At 38.3% G+C, this 22,446-nt stretch overlaps 1 protein-coding gene across 1 annotated transcript in view; it reads right to left on the reverse strand.

Annotated features, from left to right (window-relative positions):
- Window positions 1–712: 712 nt before the first annotated feature.
- The window catches only part of oxsr1b (oxidative stress responsive kinase 1b), a 43,283-nt gene continuing 21,549 nt past the window's right edge, over window positions 713–22,446 (reverse strand). The window contains exons 5-17 of the mRNA XM_041968736.1: window positions 10,670–10,725; window positions 10,354–10,463; window positions 9,962–10,063; window positions 9,752–9,885; window positions 9,401–9,449; window positions 8,345–8,410; window positions 8,136–8,258; window positions 5,312–5,347; window positions 5,071–5,228; window positions 4,903–4,955; window positions 4,421–4,489; window positions 2,968–3,032; window positions 713–2,763 (exon numbers count right to left, since the gene is read on the reverse strand). Of these exons, the coding sequence (XP_041824670.1) occupies window positions 2,689–2,763; window positions 2,968–3,032; window positions 4,421–4,489; window positions 4,903–4,955; window positions 5,071–5,228; window positions 5,312–5,347; window positions 8,136–8,258; window positions 8,345–8,410; window positions 9,401–9,449; window positions 9,752–9,885; window positions 9,962–10,063; window positions 10,354–10,463; window positions 10,670–10,725 (1,096 nt within the window). The 3' untranslated portion in view covers window positions 713–2,688. The remainder of the gene's footprint in view (window positions 2,764–2,967; window positions 3,033–4,420; window positions 4,490–4,902; window positions 4,956–5,070; window positions 5,229–5,311; window positions 5,348–8,135; window positions 8,259–8,344; window positions 8,411–9,400; window positions 9,450–9,751; window positions 9,886–9,961; window positions 10,064–10,353; window positions 10,464–10,669; window positions 10,726–22,446) is intronic.

The following is a 22,446-nucleotide window of genomic DNA, read 5'->3' on the forward strand; positions in this document are numbered from 1 at the left end:
GTCGTATAAATGAGAGGTCATTAAGGCGGATTTATACTTGTACGGCATCTGCGTGCGGTCGGCTACGGCGTACCTGACACTGGTGAGTGTGCTCTTGCACTCGAGCATATATACACGCATATATATATATATACACACACACACATACACATACAACAACAAGATGTGAGTAAAGACCACTAAACTCCGGTCATGTGCTGCTATTTCCATATAACAGTTTGCAGTTAATCTTCAAAGTCTATTAAGTCAAATTTGTCCAGAAGTTTTGAAAAAAGCTCTAAGAAGCTGATATGCTCATTCTTTATTGATTAAAAATAATCAAGAGAAACATGCTTTGAACTCCAAAACAATCACAAAACAAAAAAAAAGCAAATGAAAGGACAAAAAAGGGGAAAATACTGAAAACAGGTGGAAAACATTCAAACATGTTACAGCCTTTAGTTATTGCCTGGACAATGTAATTTGCCAGATCTACTGAGTTACCAGTTTAGTTAGATTGCATGAAAGTAGGACAGAACAGACTGTTGGATGAGTACAAAGCTAATAAATATTCATCTCCATTGAAAGTAGGGCTAAATCTTCAGCATACACACACATTTCCTACAGGCCTTATACACACCGATCCTGTCTATCTGCTGCCAGCTGCAGACTACATCAGAAGAATGGCACAATACTGCTGGCTTTGTTGCTCCCCTCAAGGAAAAAAAAAACACACCTTTATATCTTTATTTAGGGTATCTTTAATACATTTCAAAGACAATGAAGGTCTCAATAAAACCTTAAAGTCAGAAAAAAAGAGGAAAAAACGTACACTTGGTCATTTCAATTTTAAGGCTTGCATAAATTTAACATCATAGTCAGAATACAAAGTTTCCTCTTAACATTTTTATCATCAACCAGAGAAATTCATTCACTTTAGTTCAATATGGCAACTGGAGGGTGATGACACTTTATCACATCACCAAATTAAATAGTAAAACCTTGCTGGCATCGCATATCTTCACATTAAAGCAGAATGCTAGATGAACCTCCCGCTGCAAGACACACATCCATCATCAGTCATGAAAGCAGATTAATGCACAAAAAACATCCAGTGAATGGAAAGGATGTGTAATCTATGCCTTTTTTTTTTCATCTGAACTCATAGCAAATCAAACTGTTTACAATCACAGCTGGGGTTTTCTTTATTTTAGCCTTTTTTTTCTTTTTTTTAATTGATGGCAAAGCAGTTTTGTTGCCTGATGCACAGGTTAAAAGAACTAGCGACTGTAAACAGGCTCCACTACGTTGGTTCATGAGTGGTGGTGGGGGAAGCTATGTGTGTCTCTGTGGTAAAAATATAATCAAAATCTTCAAAGGCAAAAAAAACCCAAACATTAAAAGCAGAAAAATATTTGAAGCGTAAAGGTGAATGAGCGTCATCTGCGACAGTCAGGAGGGAATTCAAAGCTAAATACGCAGCGTCGTCTCGCTTCAACCCACAATCGTATCATGAGACAAGGGAAAAAAAGGCAGAGTGAAATACAGAGTATAAAAACAAATCAAAGCCAAAAGTCATTATTTACATACTAGAGGTCAAATCAAGTACTTATTTTTCATTCACATAAACAAATATGCACTTAAGTATGTTTTGTTTTCTTAAAGAATTTGTGAAACCGATTTTAATACCAGACAGACGCGTGGCTTCAGCTGCTGGAAAACCTTTTACTTCACTAAATAATCACAAAAAGAAAAAATGCTGCTAGATTTTCTTTGCAGGGCTTCTGATTTTATTTTAACGACTACTATGATAACTCCAAAAATAAAAAAAATGGCTCATTGATACTGGTAAAAATCAGTAAGGATTCCTTTTTCCTTTTTAACCAACACAGTTCAGTTTTTTGTCTTTTTATTGTAATAGGAGCAACAGCAACCTGATCATATTGTCATCTGTCTATTATAGTCTATTGTTTTGTCTCACATGCCTCTAAACCTTTATTAAAAACTAATTTATGTCCTTCATTATGATCAACAAACTTATTGAGGTTCAGCAAACATCCTGCTGCTATAAAACTCAGCAATAAATGTATATAAATCTGCCAATGAAAATGGGTCCTGTTGTAGGATTTGCTGATTATATTGAGGGAAAAAAATCTGACATTTACTTGTTAGAAATATGTTTTAGCTCACATCTTGGTCTAATTCACCTCCTTTCAAGAGAAAGGAACAAGTTTAACACCAGCAGCTGAAGCCACGTTTGTGCATTTCAAACATAATGCTCCACATGGTAACTGGGGAAGTCCTCAACAACGTGCATTCAGTAGTTCTGATGAATATAAGGCATTGTTACACTTATCAAGGGCGTTAGTTTAGATTGTGCAAATGCATCACATATTAGATAAAAACTAACAGAATGAGGGAAACCAGAATGGTAAATGGATGGTTTGCTGTATGCGCGCATCCTTCTTCAGATACACTGTAAACTTTTGAGTGATTCTCAAACTTGGTGTTCTGATATTTCAGCTGACCACCTAATTCAACAAGGCGGTATTATAAATTCCTATGGGTGGCAAAATGGTTGTTTTCTTTGGCAGTAGTGGTTTCTTTACAGCCATGGGAAGAAAAAAAGAATGCATGAAACTATATATATATTTTTTTTTTAATTTTCACATTTTATAGGCAAGTCACGGTCCCAGGTAGAACAACAGTTTAACTAATGCTGAGCTGAGCAAAGCCCATCAACTTGACATCATCTGGTATTTCAGATCCCTCGATTCCAGAAGCCTGTGGAAAAAAAAAATCACACGGGTGCAGAGGAAACACAGGTTTTACTGCCGTATTATAATAAAAATGTTTACAGCATAACTGAATCATTTCCTAAAATTTATTTCAAATGTTTACTTAACCCAAAAGATCCAGATGACAGTACTACACATTGGATTTAATCTCAAGCTGGATAAGAACTGAGTAACAAAGCGTCAGACTCACCAGTTTGAAAGTGACATTTTTATTGGCTTGAGGCTCCTCAACTATTTTCTGCAAGTTTGCAGCAACTGAAAAGAGAAATTATAATTCAGCCCGATGAGGAAAACAAAAACAATATGTTTAGAAAAAAATAAATTAAAAAGAAAAGGCATGCTGGGTCTCTATCCTCACTAAGGATTTCTTGTACAAGTAGACTACAATGTTGTCCCCAATCATGCCGAAGCTAGCGGCTTATCCTGGTATGAATCTCTACTGCACTATTTTGTTATAACTCACTTGTAGTTATCTGACATATTTATTACTACTTCATTCAACTGCATGATCTGATGGGACTACTTGTTGTCATGTTACTGTAAAGTGTTCCCTCTAAATGCTGCCCTGAACGCTGCACAAATGCAGATGTGCTGTTTTTCTGCACATTTCCACATCTAGAAAAAGTGCTGCTCTAAAATACATTTTTCTTTTCAACTTGTTTTGAATAGTCATTTATTTTTTATGGTATTTTGTTTTGTTTTTTTTTTCCCAAAAAAAGAGAAAAAAAAAAGTCCAGTGGCATTTCCTATACCCTATAACAATGATCAATTCCAGATATTATATATATATAGATATATCTATATATCTATCTATATGTGTATATATATATATATATATATATATATATATATAGATATAGATAGATAGATAAATAGATAGATAAATATAGGGGCTGTCCAGCTTTCAAATTAATCACGAATTTCAAAATGATTTGAAATTGGCCCGTTTTTACTGTATTGTATCAACAGAAAGAGCCAATGCTACAAATATTTACTGTTAACTGACCTTCTCTTGGGTAAACATCAGATGTCCAATGGTCAGTAAATGCAGCATGTACTTCTATATGTTGTTCTAAAGCATCTTTACCATGTTCTAGATCATCATTTAGAATTCATACATCATCCTCACACTAACCATCTCCATGGTGGTAATTTCTGTCATACAACCACCAGATGTGACAACTGAAGTTAAACAGCCAGATGAAGGTAAAACTGATGATCTGGCTAAAAACATGTTTTTCCTTTTATCACTGAAGTGTGTTTGTGCAGCAGTGATAAAAGTCCTACAGCAGCATCACCTAAAGTAAACACCAGTTGATAAAATATATCAATGGGTGTTTGTTTTACTAGTTTTTCTTCACTTTTTTTACATATTTTCCTGGTCACTGCTCAGTATGGATGTTTCAGTAAAAAAAAAAAAAAATCTATATCAGTATTTTCCCCTTCTACTCTATATGGTCAGTTAAAAAGATCATTCTGTCTAATAGTGGATTCATGCAGGAGGCCCAGTGACAGTTTGTACTGTACTGGTTATTTGGGGTTTGTTGTCATTAAAAATCTAAAAGCAAATTTTTAACCAATTTTCAGCCAAATCTGCTGAGAGAAGACTGGTTGAATGGGGAAGGGAACTTTGTACTACTGACCTATTACCAAGTCCATCCCGTCCACCAGGCCTGCCGACACCAGCTCCTGGGACACGCCGTCTGCTGTATCTAAAAGGCACAAACGTCACATAACAATCAATTACCACTTAAAATAATAAACCTTTTCAGAACTTTAAGGTTCAAGAACAAAAAAAAAAAAAACACACAATGAAACTGCATCAGCACCATGTGTTTTCAGTACTAGATTCTGAAAGGTGGAAGACCTCTGTGTACTCGTTCACAGCTGCTTGAATGGAAAGCCGTTGTACTAAAAAAAGGTTTTACAGAATGTATGAAGTGTCTGTTCCTCTTACTCCATGACGCAGGCAAATATTTACAGTCTAAACACATTTTATCAAACTACCTGATGACACCAGTTTTAAACATCTTAAATATTGCACGTGCGGCTTATTATATCTGGTGAAGACAAAGCAATAACTTCGAAACTTTGACAATAAGAAAGTCTTTAGTTGAAAAAGTACCTCTCCCAGGCATGAATTCGAAGCGGATGTCATTCAGCTCCTTCTTTGAATTTCTGAGGGCATTAGAAAGTGAAAGGAAGAAACACATCTTATTAAAATTTATCCAAAAGATGTTGTGTACAGAGATGAAACTTTGTTAGATTAAAAGATGCTGATAAAAGAACATACCTTAACCTTAATACCAAACTAATGGGAGCATTAACATCGGGTTGAGTGATTACTGGTGTGGGCTGCAGAGGAACTTGGCCTGCAGCCTGAGGTAGTTCAGCCTGACCTGTGGCCATCGGCTGGAGTTGACTACTTAAAGGCTCAGGAGTCTGGAAAATCTGAAATAGAAAAAGGTCATTTGGTCCAACTTTGGGCTTTGACTAAAACATTTCCAAAGGTCGAAAGAAAGACTTCAAATCACCTCTGAATTCTGTGATGCTTCCTTCACTCTTGGTGACTGTTGGTGACAGAAGAAGAAAAGGTCAGAGCGGCACGTCACTGTGACGGCTTAACCGGAGGAAAAACAGCACGCTTAGATGTCAACAACACACAAAAAGGCGAAAGAAATAAACAGATTAAAAGGGTCCACTCGTTTACTTTACTCACTTATCAATACACCTAGTTTATCATGATACCCATTCAGGGAAATAGAGTATAGATATGAGTGGTAAAGGAAAGATTTAATGCTATTAACACTAATGACTAGAAATACACTATATCAGTCAGTTGATATCAAATGTAGTCTGGTTGTATTATGGCTATTTAAAGAAAAAAATAACAAATAAATACAAAAACCTGATTTAAAAAATTGGATGAGTTTTTTTTTGTTGTTGTTTTGTTTAGTTTTTTTTTTTTGTTGTTTTTTTTTTTTGCCCTGGTGAAGGCCTGGATTTGTTAGGCATTTAATTAACTTGAAAAGCGGATAAACAACCACTTTCACATATGAAAGTTTCCTTGTTTGATTTTGGTTAAATTCACTAGTGAATTTACACTGACCAGCCACAAAATTAGAACCACCAGTCTGAAGCAAAGTATGCATAAACACATGTATTCTTGAAAAAAAGAAAAAAGGAAAAATAGGGGGTTAGAGAACAAATTAGATCGGAAAAATTGGGATACAAAATCAAAACACCTCTACTCTCTAGTCCTCTGCAACCCCCAGATACCACTATCATGAAAGGATGTACAGTGAGGTTTAAATGTCTAAGAAACATCCACATGAACGTCAGTGGCATTGCTCAGAAAATTGCTCCCATAGTGCATCCTGATGCCATTTTTTCCCAAGTAAATAACACACAAAACACCCATTGGATGACTTTATATTAAACAAAATGTGATTTAACAGACCCTTCCTTTGCTTAGCGGGCCACTTCAGATGCTAGGCATCTTTGGTAATGGCCAGGGAAGCCAGGAAAGCCTCCATATGAGTGAGCTGGAGGATGCACGTGACTGTTTACTCATTCTTCTGCTTGGAGCTTGGTTACACCCAACAAAAGACCTGCTGCTTTGAAGCTGCTCTGACCTGTCCATCTAGCCATTGCAACTTGATCAGACAAAAATTTAAATCCTTATGCTTTCCCAGTTCACACATCAACTTTAAACTCGGACTGTAAAGCAGCTGCTTATTTATTCCACCGTATGACAGGTACATTCCCATATGAGTGGTTTAATGCTCTGGCTGGTCAGTGTACATCAAAAACTGAATATAACTGAGTTGTAAACGAGTGACGGCACATATTCTACAGCTCCTTTTGTTTTTAGTTGGAAAAGCAGAATTCAAAATTAGGTGAAAGCTGCAGTCAAACTGATAATCTGGGGGGAAAAAAAGAAGCAGTCAACTTTAATCTGACTAGGAGGAACACAGAGACAAACAGAGCAGCAGCACTGCTGGCTATATGAAGACAAACTGAACTTGACTGACAGGACATGATGCAACAACCGGGCTGATGTCAGGAACCACATCAGCTCAGGAGTCTGAGCCCTGACTCATAACAAGAGATCGGCTACGGAGTCTGTATCCAGGCTCCGATGTGGAACAATAGGTTTCATTTCAAGACTTAAGATTTTTATATTGATAAAGGATGCATTATTTCATTGATTATTGGTTCATGAATGCAATATCGACTTTAAAAGAGCAGAATGAAAGTTCAGTTTGCCAGCATGTAGCCAGTTACAATGCAGAATGAAAGGAGGTGAAAAATAGTTGAATTTTGAGTCCTTGATAATTAATTCGTTGTGCCAAGATCATTACAAAGCTGATAAGTAAATTGTTCTTTTTTTCCATTAAATGTGATTTGGTCAGTATAAAAAAAATGTAAGTTAGAAAGAGAAATGGAAATACAGATGGCTTCCAGGACAGGTAACTCTCACTCCTTTAATTAAACAATATTTTCTCAAAGCAAGCCATTGTGAACTTAGAGAACAAACTTAGGATGATTTCACTGCTATAGGACTCGAACTGCCTTTCGATGTGTAAAATGTGGCTCAAACTACATTATTTAAAGTAACGACTAATAGATGAAGATGGGATGTCTCCTGGGTCACATTCAACTCAAGTGTGATGTGCAGCATATGCAGATTTTTTATCTCTCCTTAGAAAAGAAGCTAATCTTTCCTCCCAACAATTCTGTTGCATAATTGTCTGGTAATTACTAGTCCTCATGACTTGGTGCTAACAAAACCCAAGTAAAGTCTCTCTGAAGGATAGGAGCTTAGCTGTGTGCAATTAATCTAATTTACTTTTACATTTCCAACAAATGCTTTTAAAATGAGCGCTAATATACATCACTGTAAAGATAAATATTAAGATCTATATATACACCCACGTCTAAAGTTTCTTCTGGGTTTTTCTAGTGCACAGTCCTCACACTACCATCAGGTTAACTGCCTATCCTGCTCTCTCCAGCTGTTAATTGCTCTCTACAAGACATGTGAGAGTCCTTCCTTGTTAAGGGAATGCCATCTGTATCACAGTGGCAAGTGAACAACCCTGGATGCAGGCAGCTCGAGTGGGTAGGAGAAGCGCACTTGTCGCCTGGGGGCACTAACAGGCTTCACCTGCTGCTCCTTGGCCGTCAGACAAAACATAGACACAGGGGAGACTCAGTGGAGAGACAATGGACAAAACATGCTACTGCACAGACATAAGAACGACAATTTAAACACAGTCCAGTGACTACGCTGACATGACAGTGTGGAGTAGTTGATGTACACATGCGAGGGAAAAACGCATTGCACCATCTCACCCTTAAAGCCGCAACAGCTAGTCTGCCTTCTTCACTTTCTTCATCGAGCTCATCGTCACTCCATTCCCATTCGCCATCTTCCGTTTTATGCAGCCGACCACTTGAACCTGGCACTCGACGCACCTGATGCGCATACATTTACACTGCTAAGCTCTCCTTCTTATATAATCAATAAATCATGATCAGTAGATTTAAATCTGACATCCTACCTTTTTTGATCTCTCTGTTATTGTGGGCGCCCTCTGGAGTAACCTTTCATGTAAGTACTCATGGGTCTGTCAAAAAAAAAAAAACAAAGTATAGGCGTCACTCAACAATCCTCTGCATAGGCTTGTTGAATATACAAATGAAGTTTTACATTATTTACAAGTTTAAGACCTAATGGGCCTTACCATCCTGACAGATCAGCAAGATTCAAAATCTTTCTAATTACTTTTTAAGTGTAATGCAACTTGGGTCTAGTACATATAAATGAGCTGCTGACCCCAAATAGGTCCATGAGGTATTCAGGTCATTAAAACGAGGCCTTTTGCTTGTAATCTGCTCAAAGTACAAGCAACAAGCTTTTGCAGGTTATCAGTCTCCCTCTGAGTCAGGACAGGAAAAATTTTACTCTCTTTATCTTACATTTATTTTATTTTGTCTATCAACTTTTCTCACTTACAAAAATTGACAAGCATTGCTTTCATTAACAAAACATCAAACCAATTTATTTTTTTTTTTACAGATTTCATCTCTCTCTGGCACAAGCTGTTACATTTACTTCATGTATTTGAAATAATGACAAAGCCCGCCATCTGCTGTTTACACAAGGTATTGCAGCTGTGGAAGATCACATCCAACAAGCCAACCGGGTTGGATCTGGGCTGTGTGATTTGCTGAGCCTGCACTCTAGTTGCTCCCGTTGCTATGGTAGTGGGCAGCCGGAGGCTGGTGTTAGACTGCTTATCCCTGCCTTTGTTAGAAACAGCTCTGCATGTCCAGTAATGAGAGGAATGCTGCAATGACCTCAGTTTAGGTCAGACATAATGTCTCGTTGAGGAGTAATCTGAATCACGTCTATAGGAACAGAATTCATTAGTTTAATTTAATGAGTACTGAACTGCTCATCAGTTAATTAATACAGACAATAAGAGAAATATCATAGTTTTTCTTTTCATTAAAAGAAATAACTGGTGTGGAAAGCTTTTTTATTGTCACCTGCTGCCTAGAACAGGGATGATGCTGACATACTGTATAGCTGATTTAATGTAAAGTTCACCTACCTTTGCTTTCTGAAAGAATTTATGTTTCAACAACTCTGAGGATGTTGGTCTGAAAAAAACCAGAATGAGACAGAATCAGTTTTATTAGTCTGAATGTGAAGAAGAAAAGTTGGGAATATTAAATGTAGCTCCAGTATTCATGTGTGGTTTACAGAATTCATAAAGCATGATGGAACAAAGTAAGCACAAAAATAGTTATATGCTCCTCTCCTTTACATGTACTGACATGGGAAGACGGCTTTGCACCATATGCTTCTTTGTAATTATAATGACCACAAATCAGTCAAAAAAGAAGATGATTTGGTCAAAATATATGTACTAGAAGCCAAAGTAAAGAAATTTGTGTTGCACCTTTTCTCTGGGTCCTTCTGTAGACACAGGGAGATCATCTTCCTGAAGGACTTGCCATATTTCTTTACCATCTCCTTGTCTGTGATGCCAGTTTCCAGAGCTGGTGGGTCATTTTGCAGTGTCAGCATCAAAACCTGAAGCCGAACAGTAACACTTTTATTCAAATACCAGAACTTTATTTCAGGTTAGACTGTCTGATGGTGCTCTTACCTTCATTGGTGGGTATTTGTGATAAGGTGCAGCTCCTGTAGCCAGCTCTATAGCTGTGATCCCAAAACTCCATATATCTGCTTTGAAATCATAACCCCTCACCTGCAGAGTGAAAAATATAGGAGTTACACAGTCTCTCCCATGGTAAAAGAAGCCATTTCCTGTTATTTTCATATATACACATACATATGTATTTATATATATATATATATATATATATATATATATATATATATATATATATACAAATAATGTACAAGTTTACAAATTCTAGCTGCAAAGCACTGACTTCTAAACCAGAATCAGTATTCTGAAGGTGTAATGTTTACTGTTCTAACTGCTAACAAAAAGCTTTCCAAGTACCACCGTTTTTTATGCCAGAAGGGACTGACCTGCTCCATGACCTCAGGAGCCATCCAGCATGGTGTTCCCACAAACGTCTTGCGCACTTTGTTTCGGGTGATGTCACCACCTGTAGCTAGAAAGGCACTGACGCCAAAGTCTGAGGGAAGAAAAAAGGAGGCAAAGTTGCAGGACTCAATAACGGATTTTTCAAAAGTTTCTTCCACAAGCTAGCCCTGCAGTGAAACAGAGGAGCACTGCCAGCTGACCATAGTAACGGGTGCAGAGAATGAGCTTGCAGAAAGAGTGAAGGAAAACATCTTAATGACACTAGATGAAAGATGACGTTGTCTTTTGGATAAATACCTGCAATTTGCACTGAACCATCATCTCCAAGGAGAATGTTTCCAGCTTTAAGATCTCTGCAAAACATGTATATTTCAATTAAACAAATTTTTCATGAACATCAATAAGACAGGTGTTTAGACATATTATATTTAAAAAAAAAAGACAAGTTCCCATTCATTTTTAAATGGTACTTGAGTTAAAAACTAAACATCCTCCAGCTCTCATATTTCTCTTTATACTCTATTGCTAATGCAGAGTCTGTAGTTAATTTGTTCATCCCTGCTCAGCCTCCCCTGGTGGTGATAAGAGGATGCAGCGGGGACAGCTGTCTGCCTCCCTCCGTCTGCCACACAGAACCAATACTGCCACCTCGCCAGCCAAAGAGAGTTGTCATAGCAACAGACTTTCAGAGATAGAGATGGAGGGTCAAGCAAAAGGTGAGGACATAATAGTAAGGACTGCAGCCATGTCACAGAGGACCTTTGCTCTGTTGTCCAGCCTTTTGGAAAATGAATGCATGTTTTAACAAAGAATGATGGAATAAAGATCCACAGGATGCAGAACACACATCCACCAAAGTCAGCATTGTTAGCTGTTACACCACCTTCAAAAGCACATAGCAGATTTGGTTTAAAAATAATCTCAGACAGGTCCTAAAAATGTCCTAGAAGGCAGTCGTATAATTCAACTAACGCAATCTAAACCACAGAGCAGTTCATGTTGCTGCCAGATGGGGGCGCTGGCGTTACAGCTGTTGGATCATTCCAGCAAACACACTGGTTTCAAATAATGTAAAAAATAGAATAGTCTTTGGAATACTGGTTTGGGGATGAGACATGACACACGTTAAAAGAAGCACTAACACTTTATTGAGACTGTAATTCAAGCCATATAGACTATAAACAACAAGGCCATAGGGGGAAATCGATGCAGCAATAACTGTGGTGGTTGGAAAGAGTCATACAACATCAGCAGATTATTAAACTTTCACCAGCTGCCTGAAATCTTGTGTTCCTGAAATCTTATTTAGCAACAAGTAAGAAGTTAAACCTTCACAAAGAAGCTACTGAAGACACAAAACTCCCCTCTACTGAGGGGAGTTAAATGTTTGCAGACAACAGTTCAAATCTTTGTTTAAACACTGATGCATGCTTGAATGGAGAGGCCACTTTTGCTAAGAAGTGCTTCAGTAAATTACCCCACAGCCAACAGATCTCATAGTGACTGAGGCAGGGAGTGGCAAACACTGAGCCCTGGAGGGACCAAAGCAGCATGTGTGACATATTAGGATCATCGATTGAGAGCACGAGATGGGGAGTCCCAATGCAGGATTAATACAGCTATGACGAGACAGACTGGAACACAGGACGGAGTTTTATCTTCCCCTACAAACAACTTCTGTAAATAGTGTGCTCTCAGTAATCAGCTCAGACAGCAACAGCTGTTTGTGTGCTATGTGTGGTAAAACATTGATGTGAATTCACATCTAGACAAGTCTAATTACACAACTGTCACATTGGGGATGATTCAGTGGAATGGAGAGGGTGGATGAAAAGAGAACATGCCAGTTATTGCAAATAGGGTTGTAGCCACAAACAGAACTTTCTAATAGACTAAGAGCTCTTCACCCTGCAGCAAAATGGTGGTTTTACAAGCTGCAGAGATGCAAACAGCTCACCCCATCTCCCAGGTTTCAGAACTTGCTCTTCCACTAACTTTGGTGCAACACATTTGAAAGGGATCCTTTATGTCAGGTCATCTGAGGTGTTACTTTTAAAGGGTTGAAGGGGAGGTGGTGAGTGAGCCGCTTGAAGTTTAAAGGCAAGTTTGGGGGTGGTTCCCAATATACCATCCTTCATTTACAGCATCATGTCCTCTGCTGAATTTGTGATTTAGGGTTTGGCATGAGACAAAGATGCAGCTTTTGTACTGGGGGTTCAGCAGAGGACCATTAAGGACCAAGTTCTGCCACCATGTCGTCTTATAACATCTTTGATAGGAATTATAGGACAGACATTAGGGGGAAATTCCAGGTGGTTGCACTGTACAAGATAAAGAGAAACTAACACAAGTTATGAGCAAAATCCTCATTGTAGCTAACTGTGGTGTTACCCCACTGCATGGGCTGCATGTTTGTACTGAAATGGCAACTGCGTAAACATGGGATCAATATTATTATTACTATTGTTAGTGAAATAATTATTATTGCATAACTCTATGACAAAAATGTATTCTTTAGAAAGATATTGATTATATATACTATATACTGTTATTATTACTATTATATTAATGCATTATTATGTAATGCCCAGCAGATAATGATCATTCTGATCATGGTATGACTAAAAATTGTTGCGAGTTACTGGGGTTTGGTTAGATAAGTTTATGCTTCCACCCACTTCTTTTGGACTTTTGTGTTTGATTTTTTTTTTTTTTTTTACTTCTATTTTTGTTTTTATATGTTGTCATTTTATTCTAATAAACTTTTAAATCAATAAATCTCAGATTTATTTATATTTTGACAAATATTAATAAATGTTTAACAGTAATTTAATTAATAGCAAAAAATAAATTTAAAAACCTTAATTTAAATGATTACAATTTACAACAATCACTATTATAATTTACATTTACAACAACTCAAAACATATTTGACAAGGAGTAAAAACTTCTAAGTATTTTGACTTTTTGTCTTAATTTTGCACAGGCAATTCATTTTTAATCCAGCATATTTATTTAAAAGGTTAGTCATTGTTTTATGTGTCACACCCAGATGTGCTCCATCTGGGTGTGATACTAACACTCTTCAGCACACCTGTGAAGTCTGAAGCTGTCTAATAAAACACAGAAATTAGATTCTCATAAAGCATCTACATTAAACTATTGAGCCTGTAGTTCATTAGGTTCAGAAAATCTGTTAAGTTGTGTTTTAATGTTTCTGGCAAATATACACAAAATTATTTAATCCTGTTCCAAAAGTCTATCTTTAATATCTTAGTTCATTAGTTTAATACATGTGTACATAAGGTCAATAAAATGTGTGAATGAAGCTAACAAAGTGTAGTTAAGATAATTTGTTATGAATGGAGCAAGGCTTAGAGGATGGAGAAGTAAATGGTCAGGACTTAGATAGTAGCTCTCAACAGGTTTAAGTTCTACAAAGAACTTTACTGTTTTTTAAAAGGGTTTGTTTCATCACTGTTGCTAAGTGCAAGGAAACTTGCAGTAAGTTAGTCAAGCTTTGTGATTAAAATTAAGTTTAACTAATCAACGGTTTAGCAAATAGCAGACTAAAGGTAAAGTTTGTGTTAAAATACAAAATGGTAGTTAGATGTGTTCAGTCCTGGTGTTGCATTTGGAAATCAGTCATTTGAACATTTGTTTTTATGGAGGTTAATACTCAAAGAAAAAATTGTGTAGTTATACTGCTGCTCCTTCATTTAATCCTTAATTTAATCATTATTTCCTAATTTCTTATCATTATATGGCAATTGAGTAGACATCACTCAACCCTAGTGTTGTTCCATTTCATTTTATAGATGTCTGGATTTTTCCCAGGATAATTACATGCTGATGCATTCAAATAGAAAACTAAGGAAGTGGGGGCCAAAAAATGTGCATGCAAAAATCTTCACGGTAGGGAAGCATGTAGTTGTTGAGATATTTCATTCTCCACTAGCTTAGCAACACATGAAAATGAAGCTTGTACTTGTACTGTAAGTTACAATTAGTCTGGGTCTCAGGAACATTTTAAAGATGAAACCTCAGCATATATTATCTAAAGAGCCTGAAACTTTGTTCAGATTGGACTTATTGGAATTATTTCAGCACCGCATCTCTTTATATGTCTCTACATCACATCATCCTTACTACAGTCAGGACATGGTGCTATTCAGCTTGTTTAAATTCACAGAACAAAGGGAATGCCTTAGAAAAATAATGTTATCTTAATGAGGATTTTCACTTTAATAGGCTCTGTGGTGATAAAAGACAACATGTGAAGCTAAATCATTCACAAAGTGATCAATGCAGTCTGAGTGCACCCCCTGCATTCCTTCAAGAGCCATGGAGGCTATGGTTCACTGCAGCAGATTGAAATGCTCTGAGAAAAAGGCTGCAGAGTGCACACAGTCATTAACATTCACAGGAGAGGAAGAGGAGGAGTAGATAGTGACACAATGCACCATGCAAGTTCAAAGAAAAATTGTATCAGATGTGTGTGTGAGTGTGTGTGTGTGTGTGTGTGTGTCAGGAGTTTGGGACTAGTAATCCTGCCATATATGGCACAACAGTAGTCGGCGAGTTATATTAATTTCAGTTTGTTAAAGCAAATTCAATTTAAAGATTGAAATATTGCCAGAAAAGTAGAAGGTGTTGTTGAACCAAAAGGTACCAAAAACTGTCTTCATATTTATGACGTACTGCAATAATAGCCAGCTAGTGGTCAGGTGGGAACAGCCATGATATCAAACTGTCAGGGAGATTTATCACTCTCATCTGGCAGCCATGCACCTTGCAGCTACACCGGGTCATCTCCTAAGACATTACATCCTGGTGCTAGGCTCACAGAGTCCCTAACAGGGTTGTAAAAGAGGGTTTATTAGATGCATTGTGGGTCTCCTTTGAGAATGAAATACCTTTTCCATCCTCGCCTCTTTTAAGAATACCCATTTGACCATAAAATGATCTTGCCTATGTAGCTATGTTTTGATAGTTTTTTCCATACCACTGATTTTAATTCTCATATGCTCTTCTTTATCAGTCTTTTATTCCTTATTAAGGCAGCTTTCCTCAAATGCACAGTAAAGTACCTCTGCAAGACAGCCCTCACCAGTAATATGCCAGTGAAAGCCCTCCTACGCACAGTATCTCTTTGTGTCAAGCAACCTGGAGGCTGGTTTTCTTCAACTCAACTGACTAAATCTGGTTCTCATCTGGTGTCTACCTGCTGTTAAAGTTAGAGGACAAGTGTCACCTTTGAATCACGACTTTCTGAGCTGATGTGAATGAGGAGGTGGAGCAGTTCACCGTCTTGTGGTAAATGTCTCTGGTTGAACCCACAAACCAGGCCATCAGACTCTAATTGCTTTCTGCTGTCCTGTGCTAGATGGAACATATCATGTGACGACTTCTCCCTTTCCTCCTTGTTATGGAGCCTCAGCCCTCAATCTCTATCGTCATCCATGCCCTGAGGCGCCATCTCATATGGTCCAGCTTGGGTGAAAACACATGGATGCAAGCCCTTATTTAAAGCAGCAGACAATCAAATGACAGCGACCCCTCCTCACAGTATGTCAACAATTTTCAGTGCAGGGCATTACCTCATGTTTTCGTTCTAACAAATCACAACTAAGAGCCTGGAGAAGGAGTGATCAACTAAAGTAATGAACTAACATTTTACTAATGTCTCCTTAAACAAGGTGAGGTAAAAAAAAATAAAAAATAAAAAAAAAAAGTTAGATTTGCACAGGAAAAACAATTTTTCACATGTACAGCCTAATAACTAGTAGTCCAGACCTACCATTACTGCTCATTCTTCTGGAACACTTCTGGTACAGTCTCTAAAAAGGTAGACAGGAATTTCCTTTTTTCCCCTGTGATATAGAAAAATTGTGTGACAAGATCGTCAAGTATGAAGAGATCGGGAACTTCGGGGTCACTTTCAAGGTGACAGCTTGAATTCGGTGCTCTCCGACAAACTCTGAAAACGGCCCTATAAAAGTTGAAAATACCCCTAACAATGAATCAAAGCAGTTATGGCAGACAACAGGGCTAACAAAAAATTGCATAGGAAAACTCAGCATACAGCAATGACAAGAAATGAGGACAAACAACCAATGCTAACTCAGGCTAACCGGAGTAGCTCCCCAATGCCATACGACCAAACTGAAGCAAAATGAGCCTCCCTGCACTCCACTGTGAGCGAGGAAAAAGACTTCAGGTGAAACAATAACCAACAATTAGAAGATTAAGAAAGAACTACACAAGACAGACTAGAAGAAGTTGAAGACATGGTTGGGGAAACAGAGACAGCACTGCAGGCCATGGCTACATTAATGAAAAGACTAATACACCGCCACACTAATATGGAGGCTAAGCTAATAGATGGAGAAGGTCAGGCCCACCGGGATGACCTCAGGAATCGCGGCATACCTGAGAAGGAGGAAGAGGATAATGTATGTGCCTTTATGGAGAAATTATTGAGATTCCCTGGACATTCCCGGAGACCCCGATCCATTATCGCTAAGTCCACAAGATACAGAGTCAAGGAAGAAGCCTGGCATAAAAAGGTGGTGTATTATAAGATCACTCGTTTCTTCGTGGACCATGATTATCCATCTGCGGTACTTAACGTCTCAAGTACACTGACGCAAATAAGATTCTGAGGGAGCGAAAAATAAAGTTTCAAACCCCCTGTTAGATCTGCAACTAATGACTATTCTGATGGTTAATTAGTCACCGACTATTAAAACAACTAGTCAACCAATCGGATTATGTATCTCATAATTATTAAATGGATCTTATTTCACTTTCAGCTTTGAAATCTTGCATAAGGTTGTTATGTAAGTCCGACATGCCTCCTCTTTAAATGTTTGAGCATTGCAGACGTACCTCCGTGATACACAAGGTCTGCTTAACAAAATAAATTAAATACATGAGATTTGTAAAGTTTAACGTGAAGTTATTTCAGACTTCTGACGTCCTCTGCCACCGTTTTATTCTCTGGTCGGCCACCATATTTTTCCCCTGGCAGACTTTATTGCACATGTGCAATTCTCAGCAGTGATAAGAAAAGAAGACAATGTCTCACTCTGTAGTTTTTGGGTTTTTTTTCTTTGCGCATGTGCATTGAGCAACGTCGACTAATCATTGCAGGCCTAGCCCCTATCCAGCCAAACTGAGGGTGCACTACAACAATGGCATCCAGACATACCAGAACGCAGCAGAGGCGACAGAGGACATGGCTACAAGGGGATTCCCAGTCACTATCATTATGGCCCCGATCTACAGAGACCAACGAGAGATTAGGCCTGTCGCGATAAGCAATAAGTCAATTAATTGAACGATAAGAAAATAAGAGCACGATAAGTTTGCCGGCCGCGATAATTTTTTTTCGTCCCCCCTTTACCATAGACTGTGTATGACAATAGGTTTCACTATGGAGTATTTCGACTAAACGCTCTGGTTTCTTGCGGAGTGATCTCTCTAGTGTCACACTTGACTGCAGCATGTTGCAGCAAGAGCCGGTAAGCCGCATTTGTTTTGCACGGCTGCCAACACGCAATGGCCGTGAGACTTGCGTATTTAAGTGGCTTCTCACGCTCTCGCGCTAAACCTCCGATTCTCATGCTGAAATATGTAAATAATAGATGCAAGCATCTCCTCTTTTGTTTCGCTGCTTCCCACATGTAAGCAGAACACACACATTCTAGCTTACGACGTCAGTACAAAGCCCCCACTTCCTGGTCTACCGTAATAACCCCTGTAATCCGCAGGCACATTACGCAAATAGAATCAGCCTATATACTACCGTATATGACAAAATACACATTAAGAGCAATGCCGGCTAATCGAGAGGTTTGGGAGGATTCCCAGTGAGCCGCATAACTTTTGGGCCGGTGTCCCGGCGTATGTGAATGTGGTATCCCAGCTAACTGCTGGGTTGTAGTTACTTATAAGGCCAACAGAGGGCAGAATGACTTTGTTTCACAAGCAGTAGATTTTGAAGAGCAGAAGAAGAACACGGGTTTTTGTTCGATGTAAAGTGCTGAAGTTTGGTTCGTCATTAAAACCGGCATGCTTGTCTACTTGTCTGGAGTTTATTTGAAGATGCAACAGTGAAAAAGGCGCTTTTATTTATTTAGTTTATTGACCTTTGAAAATGTATACTTGCATTATTACGGCATATGTCACTATATTAGTTGAGAATGGTCTCAAAATGACACATTAGCGCTCTGCGCAATATTATCGTTTATCGCGATAATTTCTGAGAAAATTTATCGTACAGCTAAATTTGTTATCGTGACAGGCCTACGAGAGATGCAACTTCTTATGTAGTGACAGACCGCCGGAACCTCAGGAGGAAAGTCAGACCTGGATGTAGAAGCACAGCGATGGGGAATAACCACGCACAAATCTTTCAAAGAGAAGCTACAGGAATTCAAACAATGCACACCCACCTAAATAAAACCTAACCCTTGTTTCACAAAGACAAACACGACAATATAAGACATTCACTACAAGTACTTAGTCATATCCAAATATTCAAATCAGTGAGGTGGGAGTTCCTATATAGGGTACTATAAAAATTTTGTTTTCATCATAATTTTATTAATGCAATTAGCTCCCTGTATATTAATCCAACAGACCAAGGTAAAATAAATGGACATTTGTCAAACATCATTAAACTAGAGCGTGGCACAAGACAAGGCTGGGGAATGTCACCACTACTTTTTACACTCTTCATAGAGCCGCTAGCCCAATGGATCAGGCAGAAAGGCAGCATCAAATGTTAACATAAACAACGATGAACGCAAGGTAGCTCTGTACGCAGACGACATTTTGGTGTATCTTACTGATCCTTCAAAATCTCTCCCTGAACTATTCAAATTACTAGAACAATTTGTTAAACATGCAGGATATAAACTGAACTTTTACAGGTACTTGCAATTACACAATTATTTTGATAAATGTAACAAAAAACATCCAGCAGATCAGGAAAATGCATTATTAAAGGAAATCCTGAGGTCCTACGCCTGCAAACCTGCTCGAAGTGCCATCTAAAGAGTGTACAAAAAGAAAGAGGTGTCAAGGTTACGATAGTAAATTTATTAATACTGTCACTGTAATAAATAATACTGTACAGTTGTATTTTCTTTTTTCTTTCTGGATTGCTTGTAAACACTGGCAATGTTCTGACTGTGATCATACCTCTGAAAATAAAGTATGAAGAGATGGTTTCAGATAATGACTCCCAAGGTACAGTACACAATGATGTAATTAGTCATCATAATGTATAATAATAGCTTAATAAGTGAAGCTATAACATAACAAATACCACATGATATACACCTTCCAGAGCCAAGAGGAAGTTTCAAGGGTCAACAGCCTCCAGACCTCCTCCCAGCATACCACTTTTACACTAAAGCTGGTTGTATGATAACATTAACCCTTAAGGGTGCATTCACACCAGCTTTTTTGATTCAAATTCTGGTCCGTTGGCTTGGAAAGTCTGCTTCATTTGGGGGAATTGTGAATGTGCAAATAAATTCTGATTTGAATCAAAGAAGCAGACTCGTCGCCCACAAATGCAGGTCTCGGTTTGTTTCAAGCGAACCAAATACAGAGAGTGGACTACAAAACAAAGCGCATTGTGGGTTCAGCGCACAGCATCATAGGCAAACACAACCAAATCTCTGCTAGATCGCCAACACCCCTGAACACCATCAATTATATTGCCAACAATTTTTTTCGGAAACGGCAGCGTGCAACTCTGCGGGGTAAATTGTGATCGGTAGCTCACCCTCTAGGGGAGTTATGGAAGTTTTCCAGGCATTTATATCCCGTCCAGGAGATTTACAATCCAGCCACACAACGTAAATGTTTATTCTGTGACTATGTCTGGCAAATCTACAATCCACATCCCCAACACCATTATTTATCCCATTTTTGTAATAAAACAATGTCACTATCACTACTGTGTTGGTAAAACAACTATTCTGACCAAGAAATAATGATGAAGCCACTTTATGTCGAACTTTACACCAATCTGACAGTTTAAATCGACAGTAAAGTCCAATCAGGAGCAGTCAAAGATCAACAGTGACAAGACAATCATGTCTGTCTTAAAAGAAAAATAATGGTCCTTTAGGGCTGGAATAAAGCCAAGAAGACGTTTTATTTTTTGTTTTTGTTGTTTTTTTTACCTGTCCTGTCCAGCATCATAGCAAGCAGAATGATAGTGTAGTTCAGAGGTCAGCAACCCGTGGCTCCGGAGCCACGTGTGGCTCTTTCATCCCTCTGATGCGGCTCCCTGGCTTTTGAAAATAATTAACGTATATTCAGTTAAAATGTATTTTCACGCTTTGCTGCGTGTCTGAAAGAAGTGAAAACTTTACTCATCTGCAAAGGGCTCACATTTCCTGAGTTGGAACAGACAGAGTGGCTGGAAAAGCTACACTTCATGTTAGACATGACAGCGCACCTGAACACAGCTCTTCAGGGGAAAGGATGCACAGCCCTGCACATGCTGGAGGAGGGTTTTGGAATTCGAGCGCAAGTTGACCGTGCTTGTCAGAGATTTACAGAAAGGTACACTGTCTCACTTCCCCAGTTTAAGAGAGTTCAAAGAAGCTCACATTATAAATTCATAGTATTTACATCTGCAATCACCACAAATGTCGTTTGGTAAACATTTCTGTTCAGAGAGGGAAAAAACTACATTATCCTTCCCTGTCACTCCCCTAAGCCTTGATCCATCCTAAATGCAGCTCCATTGGCAGGTGTGAGTCAACCTAATTTTGAGATGGAACTGGCCGACATAGCAGCCAAAGACATATGGGCGTCCAGGTTTAAACGCTTGGCAGCAGACTTTGAAGATGTTGGCCATCAGAGAGCCATTCCCGCTCAGAATCACAAATGGTGTGATACCAAAAACCTCCCCAAACCGGACAAGCTTGTGTTAGAAACTTGGAAAGCTTTCCCCAACATTCATGTGAACATGAAAATGTATGCAATTGGAGTTCTGTCGATCTTTGGATTCACATATGTAGCAGGTGTTCTCCAACGTGAACTTTATTAAAAGCAAACATTGCTCACAGATGACAGCTTCCAGTCCTGAGTAAAGATGAAGGTGGTGGCATACAGCCCTGATGTGCAGACGCTGTATGCTGAGCTCAGGAGCAGAAATCACATTAACCAAGTATGATAAATATTGTAATTGCCAATTATTTTGCATATATTCATATTTTTTTCATTGCTCAGCGAAACAGTCCTTCTATTTTTTGGGTAGACTACTGACTGCACGCGCCAGATGGCACACAGAGAAAGGACGGCATTTTTGGTTTGCCCTTGGTGGATAATTTAAGTTCAGTGTTTCTTCAAGAAGGACTCAAATAGATATTGGGTATTTTCCTTGAAAGTAACCTTCAACCCAATGTCTTTTTTATAATTTAAAATGTTATTGCTGCATGCAGAAATGTAATATTTTCTTGCAATCGTTCATTGATTTAACAAATACAACACATTTTGTTTATATATAAAATAAAGGCAAAGGAAAAAACCTTATATGTAGTGTTATTTAATTTTAAATGTCAAAAGGGATTTGTGGCTCCCAGTGTTTTCTTTACTGTGGGAAACGGGTCCAAATGGTTCTTAGAGTGGTAAAGGTTGCCGAGCCCTGGTGTAGTTGCTGTGGTGCACCGAACAAATTTGCCAAGGGGAGGCTTATGGGTATAAGGCTCCTCTTGATAATCTGATTCATTTATTTACCAAGTAGATGTTTTTGAGGCATAGTAGCACCACAAACGAGCCGAGTTGGAGTTGGTTTTGTGAGAAAGTGGGTAAGTAGTAGCATAAAAAACTGTACATAGCAAAACAGTGTTAAATTGTAAATATGTAAATAGTTTGTTGTTTGTTTGTTGTAATGCCAACATTTTCTCCTGAAAACCAAGACTTAAGAGTATGATAAGCAGATGAGAAAAGGCTTGGTTATTGTTTATCTTTGTGTTATTTCTAGGGCTGGGTAAAAAAAAAAAAAAGAAAAAGAAAAACTTGATTAAATCTATTTTAATCGA

The sequence above is a fragment of the Melanotaenia boesemani genome, chromosome 18 (assembly GCF_017639745.1).
Source record: "Melanotaenia boesemani isolate fMelBoe1 chromosome 18, fMelBoe1.pri, whole genome shotgun sequence".
In the NCBI taxonomy this organism is placed as follows: Eukaryota; Metazoa; Chordata; class Actinopteri; order Atheriniformes; family Melanotaeniidae; genus Melanotaenia; species Melanotaenia boesemani.